At 39.1% G+C, this 26730-nt stretch overlaps 1 protein-coding gene, 1 non-coding gene and 2 pseudogenes across 2 annotated transcripts; 1 reads left to right on the forward strand and 3 right to left on the reverse strand.

The window, feature by feature from the left end:
• Window positions 1–2264: 2264 nt before the first annotated feature.
• Window positions 2265–2990, reverse strand: LOC140176143 (uncharacterized). The gene has a single exon (XM_072206031.1). The coding sequence runs from the start codon at window positions 2988–2990 to the stop codon at window positions 2265–2267; it is 726 nt and encodes a 241-aa protein (XP_072062132.1).
• Window positions 2991–6586: 3596 nt separating this feature from the next.
• On the forward strand, window positions 6587–8588 carry LOC112722229 (ABC transporter C family member 6-like; annotated as a pseudogene).
• Window positions 8088–13376, reverse strand: LOC112721472 (ABC transporter C family member 13-like; annotated as a pseudogene).
• Window positions 13377–19766: 6390 nt separating this feature from the next.
• On the reverse strand, window positions 19767–19874 carry LOC112725610 (small nucleolar RNA R71). The gene has a single exon (XR_003164707.1). It is a non-coding gene; the product is annotated as a small nucleolar RNA R71 (small nucleolar RNA).
• Between the last annotated feature and the right edge of the window lie 6856 nt (window positions 19875–26730).

Genomic DNA, 26730 nt, shown 5'->3' on the forward strand with positions numbered 1-26730 from the left:
TCTACCGAGCTGAAACAGTGGGATATACGTAGTCCTTCTAGGAACTCTCTGAATTTTTTGTCAGCAAACTGGGTTCTGTTGTCCGAGATGACGATCTCAGGAATCCCGAATCGGGTAATGATCTGTCTCCAGAGAAATTTTCGGCATTGGGTTGCCATGATGGAGGCCAGGGGCTAGGCCTCGATCCATTTAGTGTAATAATCTATGGCGACAATGAGATATCGGAGTTGACCGGGTGCCATAGGAAAGGGTCCGACAAGGTCGATTCCCCAGGTGCCGAATGGCCGCTCAGCCGATATGATGCTGAGCTGGTGCGGGGCGGCCTGGTGGATGTTGGCATGCCTTTGGCATTTATCGCAGCTTTTTACTAACTGCATGGAGTCCCGGATAATCGTGGGCCAGAAGTACCCGGCCCGGATGACTTTCTGGGCAAGGGTTTTTCCTCCGATATGGTGGCCGCAACAACCTTCGTGGATTTCGCGGAGTATGTACTCCATGTCCCCGAGTTCGACGCATTTGAGGAGGGGTTGCGAGAATCCGCGTTTGTACAATTGTCCTGCGACGACCGTGTAGTCGGCGGCTTCCCTTTTCGTCCGTTTCTCCTCTTTGGGGTCTTCGGGTAGTGTTCCGTCGAGGAGGTATTGTAGGATAGGGTGAGTGCATGATCCTCGGCTGGAGAGTGTCAGGCAAGAGTTAGTCGTTGTGGATATGGATGGTGATTTAACGATTTCCTGAATTAGCGATTTGTTGCCGTGTCCTGGTTTGGTGCTGGCTAGCTTGGAGAGGAGATCTGCTCTGGCATTTCGTTCTCTGGGAACGTGTCGTATGGTGATATGGTTGAACCCTTCTTTCAGTTTGTTCACCTTGGCTAGGTATTGTTGGAGTAGAGGGTCTCGCGTTTGGTAGTCTCCGTTGATTTAGGAGCTGACTATCTGCGAATCGGTGCTTACTTCCAGGACTTTTGCTCCGACGTCCTTGGCTAGGGCTAGGCCTGCCAGGAGGGCCTCGTATTCTGCTTGATTATTGGAGACTGGGAATTCATATCGTACTGATTGTTCGATTACGACCCCGTTTTGGGTTTCGAGTATGACTCCTGCACCTCCGGAGGTGACGTTTGATGAGCCGTCGACGTGCAGCTTCCATGACTCGGGAGTAGGGTTTCCCGGAGTCATCTCGGCGATGAAGTCGGCCATGGCTTGTGCTTTGATTACGTTTCTGGGTTCAAACTTGATTTGGAATTGGGACAGCTCGATGGACCATGCTAGCATTCTTCCTACTAGGTCGGGCTTCTGTAGCACCTGTTTGACCGCTTGGTCGGTCCGGACTGTCATGTGATGGGCCTGAAAGTATTGTCGTAAGTGTCGGGAGGCCGTGAGGAGCGTGAAGGCTAGCTTTTCCAGGCGCGAGTAGCGAGTTTCCGTGTCTTGTAAGACTTTGCTTATGAAGTAGATGGGTTCTTGTTCCTTTCTCTCATTTTTGCGGATGAGTGCTGCTACGAGTGCTTCTTCCGTTATAGAGAGGTATAGGTATAAGGTTTCCCCTATTTGGGGTTTGGCGAGAACCGGCGGTTCCGCCAAGACTCTTTTGAAGTGTTGGAATGCTTCTTCGCATTTTGCCTCCCACTTGAAAGGGGTCCCCTTCTTCATTAGCTTAAAGAAGGGGATTGCGTTTTGTGCCGACGCTTCGAGAAAATAGGATAGCGCAGTGAGCCGTCCGGTGAGCTTTTGGATGTCGTTAAGGTTCTTAGGGTTTGTCATTTCAAGGATGGCACGACATTTCTCCGAGTTGGCTTCGACTCCGCGTTGCGTGATCATAAAGCTGAGGAACTTTCCCGCCTCCATTCCGAAGGCGCATTTTGTCGGGTTGAGTCGCATTTGGTATTTTCGTAGGGTGTCCATTATGAGCTTGAGGTCGCTGACAAGTTTCTTGCCGGACTCTGTCTTGGCGAGCATGTCGTCTATGTAAACTTCTAGTTTGCTTCCAGACAGGTTCTGGAATATCTTGTTGACGAGTCTCTGGTAGGTGGCTCCGGCGTTTTTTAGGCCGAAGGGCATCACTATGTAGCAGTATGTCCCGTCTGGGGTGATGAATGCTGTTTTTTCTTCGTTGGGTCAGTGCATCGGTATCTGGTTGTAGCCGGAGTATGCGTCCATGAAGCTGAGGTATCGATGGCCGGATGCGGCATCTACTAATCTGTCGATGTTTGGTAGGGGAAAGGCGTATTTTGGACAGGCTTTATTGAGGTCCGTGTTGTCGACGCACATTCACCACTTCCCGTTAGATTTTTTCACTAGCACGACATTGGCTAGCCAGGTTGTGTAGGGGAGTTCCCTGATGAAGTTGGCTTCGAGTAGGGCTTTAACTTGCCTTTTGACCTCGGCGGCTCGGTCTGGTGACATTTTTCGTCTCCTTTGTGCTACTGGTTTGGCTTTGGGGTCCACGGCTAGCCGATGGGACATTAGGTCGGGGTGTATTCCCGGCATGTCGGCTGGTGTGAAAGCGAACAAGTCTTTATTTTGTTTCAGGAGTTGGAAAAGCTCCTCTTTAAGATCGTATGGGAGGTTCCTGTTGATGAAGATGTATTCCTCTTTGGTTGGCCTTATTTGTAGTTTTTCCATGTCGCCTTCTGGCTCTGGCCTGGGTTGGCCGTCTTGTCGAGCGTCCAAATCAGCTAGGAAAATTCCGGCCGCATCCCGGGATTTCTTCCGTAGAGCTAGGCTGGTGTTGTCGCATTCTGCTGCGACCTCCCGGTCTCCGTGGATAGTACCGATGGAGCCATCTTCGGTTGTGAACTTCATGAGGAGGTATTTGGTAAAAATGACGGCGGAGAAGTCATTGATTGTCTTTCTTCCGAGAATGACGTTGTAGGCGGTGGAGTTTTTTAGGATCACGAATTCGGATAGGATTGTCTTCCTCTGGTTACCTGTCCCTATGGTGATGGGGAGGGTGATTGAGCCGTCCAGTTTAAGGAAGTTGTCTCCGAGTCCCATGACACCGTTGCGATGTGTTTAGAGATTGTCATTGTGGAGCCCGAGTTTGTCGAAGGCTCCTCGGAAGAGGATGTTTGAGTCTGCACCGGTGTCCACCAATATCCTTCGTACTAGTCTTGTTCCGATTCTTGCTGAGATGACGAAAGGGGCGTCTTCCGCCGAGGTGCCGTGCTGGCAGTCTTTAGGTAAGAAAGTTATCGTATTGTCGGCCAGGGTGGTTAGAGTGTGGTTTCTTACGGCCATGACTTTGAGATCTTTTTTCAGTGTTGATTTTGACTTGCCCGATATGTCTTTGCCTGTGATGACGTTTACTATGATGGTTGGGTCTTCCTCTTGGCTTTCCTTAGGGGGTTGTTTTTGCGTTCTTGGGTTGCGCCCTTCTCTTTCTGGCGACCTGTCTCTCTCCGCATGTTTTGGTTCTCTAATGATTTTGGCGAACTCTGGGAGCTTGCCGTCTCTTATGGCTTGTTCGAGGGCGTCTTTAAGGTCGAAACAGTCTTGTGTCCTGTGTCCGTAACCTCGGTGGTAGTCACAGTAAAGGGTTTTGTTGCCTCCCATTCTTTCTTTGAGTTGTCGGGCTTTCGATATGATGCCTCGATCTGCTATTTGGTGGTATATCTCGGTAATTGGTGCTGTCAAGGGTGTGTAATTAGAGAATTTGCCGATTCTTGGTGGTCGGTTTGTGTTTGTCGATTTGGGGTGGTCCCTTTGATTTTCTCTGGATGGTGGGTTATGTCGTTGCGCCGGGTTGCCGTGTTGGGTGTGGGTGTGTTGTCGCTTGTTGGCAGCGACGACCTAGCTGACCTCCTCATCATTTATGTAATCTCTGGCGATGTTCTGGATCTCATGCATGGTCCACACTGGTTTGGTGGTGAGGTGTTTGCGGAAGTCTTCGTTCATGAGCCCGTTAGTTAAGCAGAGGCTTGCGACTGAATCCGTGAGCCCATCGACCGTTAGGCATTCGTCATTGAAGCGGTCGAGGTATTTCCTTGTGGATTCGTCTTGTTTTTGTGTCATCCCTAGCAAGCTGATGGGGTGTTTAGCTTTAGCAATTCTGGTCGTGAACTGGGCCATGAACTTCCGTGTGATGTCGTGGAAACCGGCTATGGATCCGTTTGGGAGGGCGTTGAACCATTTGATTGCTGGCCCGGCTAGGGTCACCGGGAAGGCCCTGCATCGGACTGCGTCGGCCGCTCCTTCTAGGTTCATCCTGGCCTCGAAGGCCGTTAGATGTTCCTGGGGATCCTTAGTTCCGTCGTACTTCATGTCGGTGGGTTTATCGAAACCTTTGGGGAGTTTTGCTCTTAAGATCCTTTCTGTGAAAGGTGTAGCTCCCATTATTGTGTGGTCGTTTCTTGTGCGCTTAGTTTCTCGGTGTCGCCGATCTTCATCTGAGTCGCGTTGATGACTTAGATCTCAGGAGGTACTGCGGTTATGTCTTTTGCTGTACCGTCGTTCCGGCGACTTTTCTCGCCTAGGGTCGCGCGAGGTGCTGCGATCATATTTCCTATCGTGTCATCGTGTTGGCGATCTGCCGTGGCGAGATTTTGATCTAGAGGTTGCGTGACTTCCGTGTTCGGTGTTATACCTTTCCTTGGAAGCTAGTCTGCCTTCGAGTTCTTGGACTCGGAGGCAGAGATCTTGGATTATTTGTGCCGCTTTGTCCCCTGTTTTCTCAGGGTGTCGCGGATTCGGGACGATGTGATCGTTTTCTTTATTCTGCGCGTGGTGGATGGTGCTTGCTATCCTTCCATGGTTTGTGACCTCCTGATGCTCGGGGGTCGGGTTCTTTGCTCGAGAGTTATCCCGGCTTGAGGAGGTTTCTTCGAGTACATCCCCCATTCCGACTCTAGTCGGCGCAAGTTCCCCACAGACGGCGCCAATGTACAAGATGTCTCTGGTACGGGTTGAGGGATGGATCGGAAACTTACGGGTTGAGGCGGATGCTTGATTGCTTGACTGGAGCGATGGGGAGAGGTACCTGCAAAGACACTCCGACGCTCAAGTCAGAATGGATCTGAGAGGTGTAAAGTGTGAGGAATGAGTGAATACCTGGAGGGATCTGGGTCCTCTATTTATAGGTGATGGTGAATATCTTATCTTATCTTATTTGGCTAAGATAAGGGAGACATTTGAATTCGAGAGTTGGTTAGGAACTCTAGTGGGCCGGTTTCGGACCTTCTGGAAGGGCGAAGCGGGTCGAACCCGGGTTCGGGGACCGTTCCGGATATAGGATCCGTGGGCTAGATCCGTAACACATGTAATATTTTTTAGTGTGTAATATATTAAAATATACTTAATCTATAATATATATATATATATAATAATAATAATAATAATAATAATAATAATAATAATAATAATAATAATAATAAACTAATAATACTACTTTTTTTTAAAAAAAAATTGGGGGACCAGGCCACCTTAGGCTCCCTTAACGATGACTCACGTATATAAATGCCTTTTAGGTTTTACTTATCCACCCAATGGCGAATTTAGAAATTTTATAAGAGGGGGACTAAATTAAATATAAAATAAATTAAAATATAATGTAACAAAAAGTCAACAAAATATATTTTATAGTATATAGGTCAAAATTAATAATTATATTATATAAAAATCAACATTTAACTACATACTTTAAGTTTTGGTATTTTTAAATTTGTTCAGCGATATTTCATATAACTAAAATTATCAATTTATTATTTGGAATAAATTTTGAAATATTCTCTTTTTCAACATATACAATCATATAATAATCTGCTAAAAATTCGTTTTTCTATCTTGTTTTAATAATTTTTATTGTTTAAAAAGTCTATTCAATTGTTATTGTTGTCATAGAAAAAGTCAAAATAATTTTTTTTTATAATTATTGATTTTTTACATTAATCCAAACCTGTATATTTCAATAACTTTTCAATTATTTATATATTCATAAACTTTTATTATTTTTTAAACTTATTTTTTATTTGCTACTAATATATTATAATACACATTATAATTTATACATATTAAATTACTAACATGTAATTTTTTTTAGTGTGTAATATATTAAAATATACTTAATCTATAATTAATATATATAGATTATAATATATTATAATATACTTAATATATATATAATAAACTAATAATACTACTTTTTTTTAAAAAAAAAATGGGGGGTCCAATAACTGCCATCAACAACAATGTACCTAGGTAGTACACAAGAATCTCAGCGGATTTTTGAGGTTGCTTGATAGTGATTTCTACGACGGAGATTCTTTATATGAGACTATGCAATATACAATTGGGTTCAAATTTTATTGTCCTTAATAATATATTTAAGAAAAAATTATGATAACAGCAAATACCAAACACATGATGCTCCAATAACAGCAAGTAATTTCTCATTTATATGCCTCTGACTTTTCATTCTCTAGTTCCAATGCCTATGCTCTATGCTCCATTCAAAAGCATTCCGCTCTTTAGCACCCACTTGTAAATTCTTCATATTTCCAAAGTTTGTCAACATTTCAACTTAATTTTAGGTTTGAATGCAATATCTATATATAGTCCTCAACTTTATTCTTATTTATCTTTTTCAAACAAAAAATAATGCCATTTCCAAGTGGAATTGATTGATTGATGAAACTTTTCTTTGATGTTTACTCTTCTGCTGTCTCTGAACTTTCCAGTGTTTCCTTCAACTTCAACCATGGCCATTGTGGATACTCTTCTTGTAACAGCCAATGTGGCATTCTTCTATGCAATTCTGATATGGCTGCTTCTTCACACTTTGAGACAAAGCAAGCTTCAACGTGCTGTGTTTCTCCAACAAAGACCAAAATTCTTCTCCATTATCACTCTCCTATTCAATTTCATTCTTACCCTTTTAACTATAGCTTTTGCAGTTCATGAATATAGGACTAATAAAATAGTGAGATATAGTTCTGTTACATTTGCTCTAACATGGGTTATGGCAAGTTTGGTTTCATTCTATTCCATGAAGAAGACAACAAGAGACAACAAAAGATTCCCTTTTGTTCTGGTTCTCTGGTGGGTCTTGACCAGTATCATAGAGGCAATCTCAATTTCTATTGGACTAATGAAGAACAACTTTGAATACTTGGACTTCTGGAATTTTTTTTCAGAGGATGATAACATAGTTGGTGTGGTTTCCTTGCCTATGTTGTTGTTGCTTTTGTGTTTGAATTTATGTGCAAGAGAAGAACAACACAACACTGACATGGAACAGCTCTTGGTTCACCCTGGAGAAGAAGATGATGATGATGATGAAGATGGAGAGAACTTCACAACTGTAGGCATTTGGAGCCAACTCACATTTCGATGGCTGAATCCCATTTTTAGAAAGGGTCGAGTTCAGAAGCTTGAGCTTGCTCACATTCCTGATGTTCCTCATTCTGAAACTGCAGAAAATGCTTCTTCCTTATTGGAAGAATCGCTTGGCAAACAGAAACTTGAAGGGGATTCCTTGACTAAAGCTATAACCAGTTCTGTGTGGAAGTCCTTGGCTTTAAATGCAGTTTTTGCCGGTATATTTTATTACTCTTTGGATGCTATGTACTTTTTTACATTTATTGTTTATGGTGCTTATTGATTGTTTTTGTTTTATATTTGAAGGGGTTAATACAATTGCATCCTATATGTTAATACTTTGTGAATTTCTTGGTGGATGATAATTCCAATTCAAGCATCCAATGCGACCTCATTCTTGCATTCATATTCTTCCTCTCAAAGACATTGGAGTCACTGAGCCAAAGAGGACGGTACTTTGGTGCTCAGAGAATTGGAATTCAAGTGCGCGCGGCTCTTATGACTCTAATTTACAGCAAGTCCTTAATGATCAAGTGTGCAGGGCCAACCCATGGAAAAATCATAAACTTGGTGAATGTGGTTGTTGAAAGAATTGAGGATTTCTGCTGGTACATTCATGGAGTTTGGTTGCTTCCAGTTCAGGTTAGTTTGGGCTTAGTGATATTGTACATAAACTTGGGATTCTTGCCTTCAATTTCTGCACTTGTTGTCACCATTTTGGTTATGGTGTGTAACACACCTTTGGCCAATATGCAAGAAAAATTACACTCCAAGATCATGGAAGCTAAGAATACAAGAATCAAGATGACTTCAAAGATAATGAAGAACATAAGGATACTGAAATTACATTCATGGGAATCTACATTCTTACCGAAACTCCTCCAATTGAGAGACACTGAGAAGAGTTGGCTGCAGAAGTACCTCTACACTCGCTCAGCAGTAGCCACTCTTTTCTGGACTTCTCCATCTTTGGTTTCTGTTGTTACTTTCGGCATCTGCATACTGGTGAACACAGAACTGACTGTGGCTACTGTCCTCTCAGCCTTGGCAACTTTTCGGATTCTGCAGGAGCCAATCTACAATCTTCCTGAAGTGATTTCCATGATAGCTCAAACAAAAGTCTCTCTTGATCGAATCCAAGAGTTGATCAATGAAGAGGATCAGAACCAGTTTATGAACAAGCACACTTCAAAAGATTCATGAATTGTTATTGAAATCAAGCCAAGTGAATATGCATGGGAAACAAGTAACCAAGATGATGAGAACAAAGTAGAAGACTAGATTGAAGAGAAAATTGATCCGGACTGACAACAAGAAAGGCTACTCTAGAGTATTCATCAACAAGATCCTTGATTTTGGTCATGAATATTTGTTCTTGATTGAAACAACGAATCGTGGCGGCCCCAGCAATAGATTCTGAAAAATGATGCAAGATTGGGGCCTTTCTGATCCCTACCATCCTGGCTAATTCCCTGGCAGTAGTAATGTAATAAGCCTGCAAAGAACATTACTTGCTTTATTACTATTATTATTATTTACATATAAGATTGAGAATCCATTATGAAATGATGATACCATATGGAGATAGCAAACACCACAAGAAACACAAGGATGAGTTGCCACGCGACCTGCGACATTAGCATGATCATACTCAACAACTGAATTAGTGCAAACACTAGCCCTGCTAATCTGTATGGTATGTTTGTGTCAATTGTACTTTGATCTGTTGATGACTGTAACATCAAAATTCAGAAGGAAAAATGGTTAAAACATGAATAGAAATTATAACAATAATTACATATAAAGAATAGTAGATGAACTGACCCTACTGAGGATTCTGCTTGATGGTGTGGTATCAAAAAATGAAACAGGTGCTCTAAAAACAGACGTAATCATTCCATGAAAAAGACGCTGAGCTGTCTCAATAGCCACCACTGCCATCAAAACAGTCCTTCCAAGTATAAAGATAGAGCTTCCACCAGAAAGAAGAACAAATGTTCCCATAAGCATCCCTTTGGTTACCCTCCCAGTTTGTTCTGCAGCCCAAGAAATCCAATAATTGCTTCCCATTTGCATCACTTGAAACAGAATCTGGCAGAGAAGAATGACCGGAAAAAGTGATCCTCTATATGCAGATGTGACAAAGGTTTAGTAAACACTCCATTTCACTCGACCGGTCTCTGCTTCTTCTTCTTTGTTTCTCTTCCAATTGCTTATGCTTTCTTGAAGATTCTCTTCAGCAACTTCAATTTGATTCTTTTGAAGGCGCCTGCAGCTAATAGAGTTCTCTTCATGCCATGGATTTATTTGGTTTATTGTTTCTTCATGAGCAGCCATTTGTCGAACAAATTCACAGTTGGGACATGCTATGAGTTCTTTCTACCTTCCTGACTCCACTATTTTTCCATCTTTCATTACCTAAAGGAGTAATGGAATTAAATAATGGTGACAAGGCAAACACTTATTAGTAGTTTCACTACTGAAAGACAAGTTTTGTATAAGCTTACCAGAATTAAATCTGCAGCTTCCAAAAATTCTAGTTGATGAGTAGCATAAACAACTGTCTTCTCAAACAAAAGTTGCATAAGGCATTTCTGTACAGCATGTCCAGTTCTTAGTGAAGTAATTTGAAAGAAATGAAGCTGAAATAACAGATAATTAAAAAAGAGAAACAACAAGCTCAATAATAATTAGTACTAACTTTAAATAAATGAGTTCCGGTATGAGCATCAACTGCACTGAAAGGATCATCAAGGAAGTAAATATCTGAATCATTGTAAACAGCTCTTGTGAGTTGAATCCGTTGTTTCTGGCCTCCACTTAAGTTTAGCCAGGATGGTAGGGATCAGAAAGGCCCCAATCTTGCATCATTTCTCAGAATCTATTGCTGGGGCCGCCACGATTCGTTGTTTCAATCAAGAACAAATATTCATGACCAAAATCAAGGATCTTGTTGATGAATACTCTAGAGTAGCCTTTCATAATTATGCCACCATGGAATGGTTGTCAGTCCGGATCAATTTTCTCTTCAATCTAGTCTTCTACTTTGTTCGCATCATCTTGGTTACTTGTTTCCCATGCATATTCACTTGGCTTAATTTTAATAACAATTGATGAATCTTTTGAAGTGTGCTTGTTCATAAACTGGTTCTGATCCTCTTCATTGATCAACTCTTGGATTCGATCAAGAGAGACTTTTGTTTGAGCTATCATGGAAATCACTTCAGGAAGATTGTAGATTGGTTCCTGCAGAATCCGAAAAGTTGCCAAGGCTGAGAGGACAGTAGCCGCAGTCAGTTCTGTGTTCACCAGTATGCAGATGCCGAAAGTAACAACAGAAACCAAAGTTGGAGAAGTCCAGAAAAGAGTGGCTACTGCTGAGTGAGTGTAGAGGTACTTCTGCAGCCAGCTCTTCTCAGTGTCTCTCAATTGGAGGAGTTTCTGTAAGAATGTAGATTCCCATGAATGTAATTTAAGTATCCTTATGTTCTTCATTATCTCTGAAGTCATCTTGATTCTTGTATCCTTAGCTTCCATGATCTTGGAGTGTAATTTTTCTTGCATATTGGCCAAAGGTGTGTTACACACCATAACCAAAATGGTGACAGCAAGTGCAGAAATTGAAGGCAAGAATCCCAAGTTTATGTACAATATCACTAAGCCCAAACTAACCTGAACTGGAATCAACCAAACTCCATGAATGTACCAGCAGAAATCCCCAATTCTTTCAACATCCACATTCACCAAGTTTATGATTTTTCCATGGGTTGGCCCTGCACACTTGATCATTAAGGACTTGCTGTAAATTAGAGTCATAAGAGCCGCGCGCACTTGAATTCCAATTCTCTGAGCACCAAAGTACCGTTGTCTTTGGCTCAGTGACTCCAATGTCTTTGAGAGGAAGAATATGAATGCAAGAATGAGGCCGCATTGGATGCTTGAATTGGAATTATCATCCACCAATAAATTCACAAAGTATGTAATCAACAATGGACCCCATATAGGATGCAATTGTATTAACCCCTTCAAATATAAAACAAAAACAAATCAATAATCACCATAAACAATAAATGTAAAAAAGTACATAGCATCCAAAGAGTAATAAAATATACCGGCAAAAACTGCATTTAAAAGTCAAGGACTTCCACACAGAACTGGTTATAGCTTTAGTCAAGGAATTCCCTTCAAGTTTCTGTTTGCCAAGCGATTCTTCTAATAAGGAAGAAGCATTTTCTGCAGTTTCAGAATGAGGAACTTCAGGAATGTGAGCAAGCTCAAGCTTCTGAACTCGACCCTTTCTAAAAATGGGATTCAGCCATCGAAATGTGAGTTGGCTCCAAATGCCTGCAGTTGTGAAGTTCTCTCCATCATCATCATCATCATCATCTTCTTCTTCTCCAGGGTGAACCAAGAGCTGTGCCATGACAGAAACCCTAGCAGAGGCAGAGCTTCCTCCTACCATGCAACCAGCTTCTCCAATCTTCATCGTCTTCTCCACCTCGTCCGTGGGACCATCTGGTGCATCGTCTTCTCCATCGTCTTCCTGGTAGCGGCAGCGACGCAGCAACCAACTTTCTCTCCATCGTTGGCGTCTCAGTTGGTATCTCTGTCAGCATCGTTGTTCCCGGTTCCCTCTCCAGCAGCCAGCTTCGTCTTCAGTCAGCTGTTCCCTATCCAGCACCCAGCTTCCTCCAGGCTCCAGGGTCGTCTTCTCCGGTCACTCATTTAGGTTAGTATGTAATTTTTGGGAAATGTTATATGTTAAAGTGTTAATTGTTTTATTTTCTGTTCAATTTTTTAAATTATAAATTCTTAGTTGTTGTTGAATAAAGATAAAGCAATCTTCATCAATCTGAAACAATCGTGCTGTACAATTTTTTAAATATTAATAGAATTTTGCTCTTATGTAAAAGTTAGATTTAATTTTGAATTGAGGATCTTCTATAAGCTAATTTTGATTTTTAACTTCAAAAATATTATGCTATTCATTTACTATTATAATTTATGGTAGCAGATAAACGAAGAAAAAATTGAAAGAAAGTTAGAGGTTTTGATGCCTTTTCGTGTTTTGATGCCTAGAGGTGAAAGAAATCTAATTAAACAAAAAGTTTAAAGAATAAAAAGAAACTAAAAGGAAAAGCACTTTAATTTGTTGCATGCTATGAATCATGAGAAATAAATTGACTAATATGATAGTAAATATAGAGGCTCTTGTATCCATTCGGGGGAGAGACTAATTACTCATTCATTTTTTTTTTAAACAGGATTGAAGAATTTTTTTCGTTCATTCATTTAATTCATCAATAAACTCTTCAATGAATATTCAGCTTCGTTAACTTAAATATATTGCAATGTAAATAGATACTCTGCAGTAAGTCTTTCAATTGTACTAATTGGTTAGTAACAAATTTATGACTTCTCTTATTTTATGTATTTTGCTTTTTGCATATTCAAAAAAAATGGGGAAAATAACCCCTACATGTCAGTGTTGTGTTGTTCTTCTCTTGCACATAAATTCAAACACAAAAGCAACAACATAGGCAAGGAAACCACACCAACTATGTTATCATCCTCTGACAAGAAATTCCAGAAGTCCAAATATTTAAAGTTGTTCTTCATTAGTCCAATACAAACTGAGATTGCCTCTATGATACTGGTCCAGACCCACCAGAGAACCAGAACAAAAGGGAATCTTTTGTTGTCTCTTGTTGTCTTCTTCATTGAATAGAATGAAACCAAGCTTGCCATAACCCATGTTAGAGCAGATGTAACAGAACTATATCTCACTATTTTATTAGTCCTATATTCATGAACTGCAAAAGCTATAGTTAAAAGGGTAAGAATGAAATTGAATAGGAGAGTGATAATGGAGAAGAATTTTGGTCCTTGTTGGAGAAACTTGCTTTGTCTCAAAGTGTGAAGAAGCAGCCATATCAGAATTGCATAGAAGAATGCCACATTGGCTGTTACAAGCAGAGTATTCACAATGGCCATGGTTGAAGTTGAAGGAAACACTGGAAAGTTCAGAGACAGCAGAAGAATAAACATCAAAGAAAAGTTTCATCAATCAATCAATTCCACTTGGAAATGGCATTATTTTTTGTTGAAAAAGATAAATAAGAATAAAGTTGAGGACTATATTATAGATATTGCATTCAAACCTGAAATTAAGTTGAAGTGTTGACAAACTTTGGAAATATGAAGAATTTACAAGTGGGTGCTAAAGAGCGGAATGCTTTTGAATGGAGCATAGAGCATAGGCATTGGAACTAGAGAATGAAAAGTCAGAGGCATATAAATGAGAAATTACTTGCTGTTATTGGAGCATCACGTGTTTGGTATTTGCTGTTATCATAATTTTTTCTTAAATATATTATTAAGGACAATAAAATTTGAACCCAATTGTATATTGCATAGTCTCATATAAAGAATCTCCGTCGTAGAAATCGCTATCAAGCAACCTCAAAAATCCGCTGAGATTCTTGTGTACTACTACTACCTAGGTACATGGTTGTTGATGGCTGTTATTGGACCATGGTCCCTCCATTTTAAAAAAAAAAAAATAGTATTATTAGTTTATTATATATATATATGCGACAATTTTGAATTGGTATTTACTTGGTCCAGAATCTTTTAGCTTTCCCTTGAATCATTAGGTTTAGACATTACTTAAGGGATCTTAAATCGTTTAAAAAAAAAAACAGCAATATACCAACCATTTCTTTTTTTTCTTTGAATTATACACTTTTTCTTGGGTTGAAAGAGATGATTCCAAACCCACCCCACTCGTGTCTTCCGCTTTTGCTTGATTTCGAGTCTCTAACTCTCGAAATCAAGCAAAAGTGGAAGACACGAGTGGGGTGGATTTGGAATCATCTCTTTCAACCCAAGAAAAAGATATTGAAGCAGAGTCTACAGCATCAGGATTGGCCAGGAAAGAGGAAAAAAAAAATACAAGAACAGAGTGAAGGTCGAAATAAATCTCGAATCGATTCTTTTTAATAAATCGATTCAATACATTTCTTATGTACCCATAGGTGCTATATTGGATTTGAATCAAATTTCGGATCAATATATATATATATATATATATATATATTAATTATAGATTAAGTATATTTTAATATATTACACACTAAAAAAAATTACATGTTAGTAACTTAACATGTATAAATTATAATGTGTATTATAATATATTAGTAGCAAATAAAAATAAGTTTAAAAAATAATAAAAGCTTATGAATATATATATAATTGAAAAGTTATTGAAATATATAGGTTTGGATTAATGTAAAAAATCAACAACTATAAAAAAAATTATTTTGACTTTTCTATGACAACAATAACAATTGAATAGACTTTTTAAACAATAAAAAATTATTAAAATAAGATAAAAAAAATGAATTTTTAGCAGATTATTATATGATTGTATATGTTGAAAAAGAGAATGCTTCAAAATTTATTCCAGATAATAAATTGATACTTTTAGTTATATGAAATATCGCTGAACAAATTTAAAAATACCAAAACTTAAAGTATGTAGTTGAATGTTGATTTTTATATAATATAATTATTAATTTTGACCTATATACTATAAATTATATTTTGTTGACTTTTTGTTATATTATATTTTAATTTATTTTATATTTAATTTGGTCCCCCTTATAAAATTCTAGATCCGCCACTGTTTAAGGGGGACAAATAATATATATATATATATATATATATATATATATATATATATATATATATATATATAAGAGTATTTATATTCAAATTAAATGTATTAATTTTTGTTCATATCCTGACCCAACACTGTGGTCCAAGCTCAAGTAAGCCAAAAGACCCAATCCAAAAATTGGCCTTGCCACCTAACCGACCTCCCATGAAAGAGGTCGGGTTCGACATGAGCCCCTCCCTAAAAGGGTCGGCCTTGAGATGAGTTGGCAGATAACACTTATTCAAATAAGTAACTGCCTCCTAAAATCTCTTCCAAAAGCAATATCTCAACAACCTTAAAATAAAGGGACTGTTATCCACTTTCAGAAGTGGAGCTACTCCAATGGTGGTTATTGGATCACCACTATAAATACATTGACATACTCAGGTAAAACTAAGTTTCAATACATTCTAAACCTGCTTACACCCTTACTGACTTAGGCATCAGAGTGTCTTTGCAGGTACCACCCCCTATTCTTTTGCACACACAAACTCGGACGGCGGTTCCAAGACGCACAGCAAGTCCGAGGCCACCTTCTATTGGTGTTTGGGCCAATCCTTTAAGCCCAATCCACCTATTTCAGGATACCCACATAACATTGGCACCGCTGTCGGGGACTTGGGAGATCAACGCATGATGGTAGATGATGAGCGGATAATTTATACGCTTTTTGGCATTATTTTTACATAGTTTTTAGTATGATTTAATTAGTTTTTAGTATATTTTTATTAGTTTTTAAATAAAATTCATATTTCTACACTTTACTATGAGTTTGTGTATTTTTCTGTGATTTCAGGTAATTTCTGATTGAAATTGAGGGACTTGAGCAAAAATTATATTCAGAGGTTGAAGAAGGACTGCAGATGCTGTTGGATTCTGACCTCCCTGCACTCAAAGTGAATTTTCGGGAGCTACACAAGTCCAAATGACGCGCTATTAATTGCTTTGGAAAGTAGACATCCAGGGCTTTCCAGCAATATATAATAGTTCATACTTTGCCCGAGTTTAGATGACGCAAACTGGCGTTCAACGCCAGCTTTCTGCCCTAATCTGGAGTTAAACGCCAGAAACAGGTTGCAGAGCAGAGTTAAACGCCAGAAACAGGTTACAAACTGGCGTTTAACTCCAAGGAAGACCTCTACACGTGAAAGCTTCAATGCTCAGCCCAAGCACACACCAAGTGGGCCCGGAAGTGGATTTCTGCATCATTTACTCATTTCTGTAAACTCTAGTAACTAGTTTAGTATAAATAGGACTTTTTACTATTGTATTTATATCTTTGATCAGTCTTATGCTATCTTAGACCTTTATGGAGGATGGCCATTCGACCATGCCTGGACCTTGTTCTTATGTATTTTCAACGGTAGAGTTTCTACACACCATAGATTAAGGTGTGGAGCTCTGCTGTTCCTCATGAATTAATGCAAAGTACTATTGTTTTTCTATTCAACTCAAGCCTATTTCTTCTCTAAGATATTCATTCGCACACAAGAACATGATGAATGTGATGATTATATGACGCTCATCATCATTCTCACCTATGAACGCGTGCCTGACAACCACTTCCGTTCTACATGAAAACAAGCTTGAATGCATATCTCTTAGCCTTCTGATTCACGATCAGAGTCTTCGTGGTATAGGCTAGAATTATTGGCAGCCATTCTTGAGATCCGGAAAGTCTAAACATTGTCTGTGGTATTCCGAGTAGGATCTGGGAAGGGATGGCTGTGACGAGCTTCAAACTCGCGAGTGCTGGGCGTAGTGACAGACGCAAAAGGATTACTGAATCCTATTCCAGCATGATCGAGAACCGACAGATGATTAGCCGTGCGGTGACAGCGCATTTTGGACCATTTTCACTGAGAGGACGGGAAGTAGCCATTGACAACGGTGATGCCCTACATAAAGCTTGCCATGGAAAGGAGTAGGAATGATTGGATGAAGACAGCAGGAAAGCAGAGGTTCAGGAGGAACAAAAGCATCTCTATACGCTTATCTGAAATTCTCACCAATGAATTACATAAGTATTTCTATCCTATTTTATATTTTAATTATATTTTAATTATCAATTCACCATAACCATTTAAATTCGCCTGACTGAGATTTGCAATGTGACCATAGCTTGCTTCAAGCCGACAATCTCCGTGGGATCGACCCTTACTCATGTAAGGTTTATTACTTGGACGACCCAGTGCACTTGCTGGAACTAAAATCATGAACGTGCGTATTAAGTTTTTGACGCCGTTACCAAGGAAGGAACGATCACGATTTTGCATACCATGTTTTTGGCGCCGTTGCCGGGGAGGGAACGAACAACAATTTCGCATTTGTTTCTGGCAACAACAGTGCCAAGTTTTTGGTCCGGCAACAACACCAAATTTTTGGCGCCGTTGCTGGGGATTGTTCGAGTTTGGACAACTGACGGTTCATCTTGTTGCTCAGATTAGGTAATTTTATTTTAATTTTAAGTTTTTGTTTTTATTCTTTTTATTTTCAAAAAATTTTCAAAAAAAATTATTTGAAAATAAATTATTCTATGGCTTCAGAATTTTTAAGAATGAATTCTAGAGTTTCAAGATAACATGTTGAAGCCTTGCTGGCTGTAAAGCCATGTCTAAATTCTTTTGGACTGAGGCTTCCTCTTCACATGCTTGAACTATGTATGCTGAAGCTTGGCTGGCCATTGGCCATGTCTAGTATTTTGGGCCGGAGCTTTCACTGAAAGCTTGGCTGGCTAGTAAGCCATGTCTAGTTCCTGGACCGGAGCTTTAGACTAATATTGCATGATTCCTGGAATTCTCATTAGAAATTTTGAAATCCTTATTTTTCTTTTCCAATTAATTTTCGAAAAAAAATACAAATTTTTTTTTAATAAAATCATAAAACCAAAAATAATTTGATGTTTTTTGCTTGAATCTAGTGTCAAGTCATAAGTTTGGTGTCAATTGCATGTTTATCTCTTTCTTGCATTTTTCGAAAATTCATGCATTGCATTCTTCATGATCTTTAAGTTGTTCTTGATGAATCCTCTTATTTGATCTTCATATTTTCTTGTTGTGTGTTGCATCTTGTTTTTCATATGCATTCTTGCATTTATATTGTCTCAAGTTTGAAAATTTCTAAGTTTGGTGTCTTGCATGTTTCTCTTTTCTAAAAAAAATTCAAAAATAAGTTCTTGGTGTTCATCTTGATATTCAAAGTGTTCTTGGTGTTCATCTTGACATTCAAAGTGTTCTTGCATGCATTGTGTGTTTTGATTCATAATTTTCATGTTTTAAGTCTTTTGGTTGTTTTCCTCTTTCTTCATTAAAAATTCAAAAATAAAAAAATATCTTTCCCTTTTTCATCTCATAAAATTCAAAAATTTGAGTTGACTTTTTCAAAAATTTTTAAAATCTAGTTGTTTCTTATGAGTCAAATCAAATTTTCAATTTAAAAATCCCATCTTTTTCAAATATTTTTCAAAAATCAAATCTTTTTCATTTTTTCTTTCATATTTTCGAAAATTTCAAATTGATTTTCAAAAATCTTTTTCTTATTTTGTTTCATAATTTCAAAATCTTTACTAACAATTAATATGATTGATTCAATAATTTTAAAGTTTGTTACTTGCCTATTAAGAAAGGTTCAATCTTTAAATTTTAAAATCATATCTTTTTGTTTCTTGTTAGTCAAGTAACCAACTTTAATTTTCAAAATCAAATCTTTTTAAATTTCTTTTTCAAAACTTTTTCAAAATAAATGTCAATCACATCTTTTTCAAAATCAATTTCAAAATCTTTTCTAACCTCTTATCTTTTCAAATTGATTTTCAAATCTTTTTCAAATTAATCCTATTTATTTGTTTCAATCATATCTTTTTCAAAACCACCTAACTACTTTTATCTCTCCAATTTTCGAAAATTACTAACCCCTTTCTCAAAAATTTGTTTTAATTAACTAATTGTTTTAAATTTTAATTTAGTTTAATTTCATTTTTTTTCTTCTTAAAACTTTCAAATTTTAACTTCAATTTTTATTTTTATTTTTAATTTTTGAATTCTAATTAATATTTAAAATAAAAATAAAAATATTTTTATTTTATTTTAATTAATTTTTGAATTCTTCTCTTCTCCTTCTTCTATTCTCCTATTCTTCTACTCACATAAAAGAATCTCTATACTGTGACATAGAGGATTCCTCTTCTTTTCTGTTCTCTTATTTTTCATATGAGAAGGAACAAGGATAAGAACATTCTTGTTGAAGCCGATCCTGAACCTGAAAGGACTCTGAAGAGGAAGCTAAGGGAAGCTAAAGCACAACTCTCTGGAAAAAAATCTGACAGAAATTTTCGAAAAAGAAGGAGACATGGCCGAAAATAATAACAATGCAAGGAAGATGCTTGGTGACTTTACTGCACCAAATTCAATTTACATGGAAGAAGCATCTCAATCTCTGCCGTTGGAGCAAACAATTTTGAGCTAAAGCCTCAATTAGTTTCTCTGATGCAACAGAACTGCAAGTTTCATGGACTTCCATCAGAAGATCCTTTTCAGTTCTTAACTGAATTCTTGCAAATATGTGATACTATTAAGACCAATGGGGTTGATCCCGAGGTCTACAGGCTTATGCTTTTTTCGTTTGCTGTAAGAGACAGATCTAGAATATGGTTGGACTCTCAACCTAAAGATAGCCTAAACTCTTGGGATAAGCTGGTCACAGCTTTCTTAGCCAAGTTCTTTCCTTCTCAAAAGCTTAGCAAGCTTAGAGTGGATGTTCAAACCTTCAAACAGAAAGAAGGTGAATCCCTCTATGAAGATTGGGAGAGATATAAGCAACTGACCAAAAAGTGTCCTTCTGACATGCTTTCAGAATGGACCATCCTGGATATATTCTATGATGGTCTGTCTGAATTATCAAAGATGTCATTGGACCATTCTATAGGTGGATCCATTCACCTAAAGAAAACGCCTGCAGAAGCTCAGGAACTCATTGACATGGTTGCAAATAACCAGTTCATGTACACTTCTGAAAGGAATCCTGTGAGTAATGGGACACCTCAGAGGAAGGGAGTTCTTGAAATTGATACTCTGAATGCCATATTGGCTCAGAATAAAATATTGACTCAGCAAGTCAATATGATTTCTCAGAGTCTGAATGGATTGCAAGCTGCATCCAACAGTACTCAAGAGGCATCTTCTGAAGAAGAAGCTTATGATCCTGAGAACCCTGCAATAGCAGAGGTGAATTACATGGGGGAACCTTATGGGAATACCTATAATCCCTCATGGAGAAATCATCCAAATTTCTCATGGAAGGATCAACAAAAGCCTCAACAAGGCTTTAGTAATGGTGGAAGAAACAGGTTTAGCAATAGCAAGCCTTTTCCATCATCCACTCAGCAACAGACAGAGAATTCTGAGCAGAATCCATCTAGCTTAGCAAATATAGTCTCTGATCTATCTAAGGCCACTTTAAGTTTCATGAATGAAACAAGGTCCTCCATTAGAAATTTGGAGGCACAAGTGGGCCAGCTGAGTAAAAGAGTCACTGAAACCCCTCCTAGTACTCTCCCAAGCAATTCAGAGAAGAATCCAAAAAGAGAGTGCAAGGCCATTACCTTACTTGGTGTGGCCGAACCCAAAGAGGAGGAGGAGGATGTGAATCCTAGTGATGAAGACCTCCTGGAAAGTTCACTGACCAATAAGGAGTTTCCCTTTGAGGAACCAAAGGAATCTGAGGCTCATCTAGAGACCATAGAGATTCCATTGAACCTCCTTTTACCATTCATGAGCTCTGATGACTATTCATCTTCTGAAGAAGATGAAGACATTGCTGAAGAGCAAGTTGCTCAATATTTAGGAGCAATCATAAAGCTGAATACCAAATTATTTGGTAATGAGACTTGGGAGGATGAACCTCCATTGCTCATCAAGGAACTAAATGCCTTGGTTCAGCAAACTCTACCTCAAAAGAAATAGGATCCTGGTAAATTTCTAATTCCCTGTAACATAGGCACCATGACCTTTGAGAAGGCTCTATGTGACCTGGGGTCAGGAATAAACTTAATGCCACTCTCTGTAATGGAGAAACTTGGGATCTTTGAGGTGCAAGCTGCCAGAATCTCATTAGAGATGGCAGACAACTCAAGAAAACAGGCTTATGGACTAGTAGAGGACGTGCTAGTAAAGGTTGAAGGCCTTTACATCCCTGCTGATTTCATAATCCTAGACACTGGAAAGGATGAGGATGAATCCATCATCCTTGGAAGACCCTTCCTAGCCACAGCAAAAGCTGTGATTGATGTGGACAGAGGAGAGTTGGTCCTTCAACTGAATAAGGACAACCTTGTGTTTGAAACTCAAGGATCTCCTTCTGTAACCATGGAGAGTAAGCATGAAAATTTTCTCTCACTGCAGAGTCAACCAAAGCCCCCACAGTCAAACTTTAAGTTTGGTGTTGGGAGGCCACAACCAAACTCTAAGTTTGGTGTTGAACCCCCACATTCAAACTCTAAGTTTGGTGTTGAGAGGTCCCAACAATGCTCTGAATATCTGTGAGGCTCCATGAGAGCTCACTGTCAAGCTATTGACATTAAAGAAGCACTTGTTGGGAGGCAACCCAATGTTATTTAATTATATCTATTTATTTTCTATTGTTATTTTATGTTTTTTTTAGGTTGATGATCATGTGGAGTCACAAAAACTACTGAAAAAATTAAAAACAGAATAAAAAAATAGCAAAAGAAACAGCAGACCCTGGAGGAAGAGCACTCTGGCGTTTAAACGCCAGAAACAAGCATCTGTCTGGCGTTTAACGCCAGAAACAAGCACTAAGCTGGCGTTTAATGCAAAAAATAAGCATCAACATGGCGTTAAACGCCAGAAACAGGCTACATTTGGGCGTTTAACATCAAAACAGGCAGTAGTCTGGAGTTAAACGCCAGTATTGCATACAAAGGGCGTTTTGCACGCCTAATTGGAGCAGGGATGTTAAGTCCTTGACCCCGCTGGATCTGTGGACCCCACAGGATCCCCACAGGATTTGTGGACCCCACAGAATCCCCACCTACCCCACCTCTTCTTCTCTCCTCTTCACACCTTTTCATAACCCTCTTCCCCAAATACCCTTCACCAATCACCCCAATCACTCTTCCCCATCACCTCTTAACCACTGACATCCCTCCACTCTTCCCCATAAACCCCACCTACCTCCAAAATTCAAATTCTTTTCCCTCCCAAACCCAACCCTAATGGCCAAACCCTAAACCTCCCCCCACTCCTATATAAACCTCTCATTCCTTCTTCATTTTCACCCAACATAACCCTTTCTTCTTCCCCTTGGCCAAATACACTCTCTCCCTCCATCTCCTCCATTTTCTTCTTCTTCTACTACTTTCTTTCTTCTTTTGCTCGGGTACGAGCAAATCTTTTAAGTTTGGTGTGGTAAAAGCATTGCTTTTTGTTTTTCCATAACTACTAATGGCACCTAAGGCCAGAGAAACCTCAAGAAAGAGAAAAGGGAAGGCAATTGTTTTCACCTCTGAGTCATGGGAGATGGAGAGATTCATCTCAAAGGTCCATCAAGACCACTTCTATGAAGTTATGGCCAAGAGACATCCTCATTGAAGAAGACAAGCCCATCACTAAGAAAAGGATGGAGCAAACAAGAGACCATGGACCTCAACAAGAGCATGAGAAAATTCCTCACCATGAAATCCCTGAGATACCTCAGGGGATGCACTTTCCTCCACAAAACTATTGGGAGCAAATCAACACCTCCCTAGGAGAATTAAGCTCCAACATAGGACAACTAAGGATGGAACACCAAGAGTACTCCATCATTCTCCATGAGATTAAAGAAGATCAAAGAGCTATGAGGGAGGAGCAACAAAGACAAGGAAGAGACATAGAGGAGCTCAAGAGCACCATTGGTTCTTCAAGAAGAGGAAGACGCCACCCTCACTAAGGTGGACCCGTTCCTTAATCTCTTTGTCTATTTATTTTTCTCTATTTTTTGTTTACTATGCTTTATGTTTATGTTTGTGTCTTTATTACATGATCATTAGTGTTTAAGTGTCTATGTCTTAAAGCTATGAATGTCCTATGAATCCATCACCTCTCTTAATTGAAAACTATTCTAAAAACAAAAGAACAAGAAGTACATGGTTTCGAATTCATCCTTGAAACTAGTTTAATTATTTTGATGTGGTGACAATACTTTTTGTTTTCTGAATGAATGCTTGAACAGTGCATATGTCTTTTGATATTGTTGTTTATGAATGTTAAATATGTTGGCTCTTGAAAGAATGATGAAAAAGGAGAAATGTTATTGATAATCTGAAAAATTATAAAATTGATTCTTGAAGCAAGAAAAAGTAGTGAATACAAAAGCTTGCGAAAGAAAAAAGAAGAAGAAAAAAATGGCGAAAAAAAAGGAAAGAAAAAGAAAAAGCAAGCAGAAAAAGCCAAAAGCTCTTTAAACCAAAAGGCAAGAGCAAAAAGCCAATAGCCCTTAAAACCAAAAGGCAAGGGTAATAAAAAGGATCCAAGGCTTTGAGCATCAGTGGATAGGAGGGTCTAAAGGAATAAAATCCTGGCCTAAGCGGCTAAACCAAGCCGTCCCTAACCATGTGCTTGTGGCGTGAAGGTGTCAAGTGAAAACTTGAGACTGAGCGATTAAAGTCAAGGTCCAAAGCAAAAAAAGAGTGCGCTTAAGAACCCTAAACACCTCTAATTGGGAACTTTAGCAAAGCTGAGTCACAATCTGAAAAGGTTCACCCAGTTATGTGTCTGTGGCATGTATATATCCGGTGGTAATAATGGAAAACAGAGTGCTTAGGGCCACGACCAAGACTCATAAAGTAGCTGTGTTCAAGAATCAACATACTGAACTAGGAGAATCAATAACACTATCTAAAATCTAAGTTCCTATAGATGCCAATCATTCTGAACTTCAATGGATAAACTGAGATGCCAAAACTATTCAAGAGGCAAAAAGCTACTAGTCCCGCTCATCTGATTGGAGCTAAGTTTCATTGATATTTTGGAATTTATAGTATATTCTCTTATTTTTATCCTATTTGATTCTTAGTTTCTTGGGGACAAGCAACAATTTAAGTTTGGTGTTGTGATGAGCAGATAATTTATACGCTTTTGGCATTGTTTTTACATAGTTTTTAGTATGATTTAATTAGTTTTTAGTATATTTTTATTAGTTTTTAAATAAAATTCACATTTCTTGACTTTACTATGAGTTTGTGTATTTTTCTACGATTTCAGGTAATTTTTGGCTGAAATTGAGGGACTTGAGCAAAAATCAGATTCAAAGGTTGAAGAAGGACTGCAGATGCTGTTGGATTCTGACCTCCCTGCACTCAAAGTGGATTTTCTGGAGTTACAAGAGTCCAAATGGCATGCTCTTAATTGCGTTGGAAAGTAGACATCCAGGGCTTTCCAGAAATATATAATAGTCCTTGCTTTGCCCGAGTTTAGATGACACAAACTGGCGTTCAACGCCAGCTTTCTGCCCTATTCTGGAAGAAATAGGTTACAAACTAGCGTTTAACTCCAAGGAAGACCTCTACACGTGAAAGCTTCAATGCTCAGCCCAAGCACACACCAAGTGGGCCTGGAAGTGGATTTCTACATCATTTACTCATTTCTGTAAACCCTAGTAACTAGTTTAGTATAAATAGGACTTTTTACTATTGTATTTATATCTTTGATCAGTCTTATGCTATCATAGACCTTTATGGAGGCTGGCCATTTGGCCATGCCTGGACCTTGTTCTTATGTATTTTCAACGGTAGAGTTTCTACACATCATAGATTAAGGTGTGGAGCTCTACTGTTCCTCAATGCAAAGTACTATTGTTTTTCTATTCAACTCAAGCCTATTTCTTCTCTAAGATATTCATTCGCACACAAGAACATGATGAATGTGATGATTATGTGACGCTCATCATCATTCTCACCTATGAACGCGTGCTTGATAACCACTTCTGTTCTACATGAAAACAAGCTTGAATGCATATCTCTTAGCCTTCTGATTCACGATCAGAGTCTTCGTGGTATAGGCTAGAATTATTGGCGGCCATTCTTGAGATCCGGAAAGTCTAAACCTTGTCTGTGGTATTCCGAGTAGGATCTGGGAAGGGATGGTTGTGACGAGCTTCAAACTCGCGAGTGCTGGGCGTAGTGACAGACGCAAAAGGATTACTGAATCCTATTCCAGCATGATCGAGAACCGACAGATGATTAGCCATGTGGTGACTGCACATTTTGGACCCTTTTCACTGAGAGGACGGGAAGTAGCCATTGACAACGGTGATACCCTACATAAAGCTTGCCATGGAAAGGAGTAGGAATGATTGAATGAAGACAGCAGGAAAGTAGAGGTTTAGGAGGAACAAAAGCATCTCTATACGCTTATCTAAAATTTTTACCAATGAATTACATAAGTATTTCTATCATATTTTATATTTTAATTATATTTTAATTATCAATTCACCATAACCATTTAAATCTGCCTGACTGAGATTTGCAAGGTGACCATAGCTTGCTTCAAGCCGACAATCTCCGTGGGATCGACTCTTACTCACGTAAGGTTTATTACTTGGACGACCCAGTGCACTTGCAGGTTAGTTGTGCAAAGTTTTGCAAAGAACTAAAATCATGAACGTGCGTATTAAGTTTTTGACGCTGTTACCAAGGAATGAACGATCACGATTTTGCATACCAGTAAACGACCTAAACGAGGACAAAAACACCGCGTCCGAATCTGAGCAAGAACACCAAGACACAGGTAACAATGACAGAGCTGTAATCACTCTGCAAGGAGCGGCTAACCAGCACAGAGAAGGCCCCTCAAGGGTGAAAGAGCCAAAGGGAATCTCCTCTAAAGTGCACGAACCAGAAAAAGGGGGGCAACCTCACGCCGCCGACCTCATGGGGCTGCTTCACGGCCACCAAGGACGGCTAGAACAGCTGGAACAAGAACTAGAATGACAGCGAGAAGCGGAGAGAAACCTAAGGAGAGAGGTTGAGCGATGAAAAGAGCTTGTAGAAAAGCTCTTGAGATTAGAATCCAATGTCCAAGGTAAGAGCTCTCATAGTGACCGAGAAAATTCTCTTTTGGGGGGAGAACATCCATTCAGTAAAGATATCATGAGGGCAAAAGTTCCAAGGATCTTCAAAAGCCCTGATTTGGATTTGTACGACGAGACCAGCGACCCAAAGCATCATCTAAGCAACTTCAAAAGTTGGATGTATTTAGCCGACGCCCTCTGATGCTACCCACTGCAAAGCCTTTCTGACAACTCTGACAAAGGCAGTGATGAAGTAGTTCGATAGCCTCCCCCCAAGGTCGGTCACCAGTTTTGATGACCTCTCGCGTAAGTTTCTTATGCGATTTTCAATCCAAAAGGACAAAGTCAAGCATGCGCCTAGTTTCTTGGGGGTAAAACAAGAGGTCGGAAAATCCCTGAGAGACTACACGGAAAGGTTCAACAAGGCGTGCCTAGAAATTCAAGACCTGCCCACAGAAGCAGTAATCATGGGCCTAGTAAATGGGTTTTGAGAAGGCCCTTTCTCCCCGTCCATCTCCAAAAGGCATCCGACTTCTTTAAGTGATGTACAAGAAAGAGCTGAAAAGTACATCAACATGGAGGAAAATGCCAGGCTACGAGAACCAAGCTGGCGACCTGGGCACTCTCACTCATCAA

Source organism: Arachis hypogaea, chromosome 11 (assembly GCF_003086295.3).
Source record: "Arachis hypogaea cultivar Tifrunner chromosome 11, arahy.Tifrunner.gnm2.J5K5, whole genome shotgun sequence".
In the NCBI taxonomy this organism is placed as follows: Eukaryota; Viridiplantae; Streptophyta; class Magnoliopsida; order Fabales; family Fabaceae; genus Arachis; species Arachis hypogaea.

Excerpts from the sequence above, each read along its gene's own strand:
- LOC140176143 (XM_072206031.1), bottom strand. The coding sequence starts at position 2,990 with ATGGGACTCGGAGACAACTTCCTTAAACTGGACGGCTCAATCACCCTC.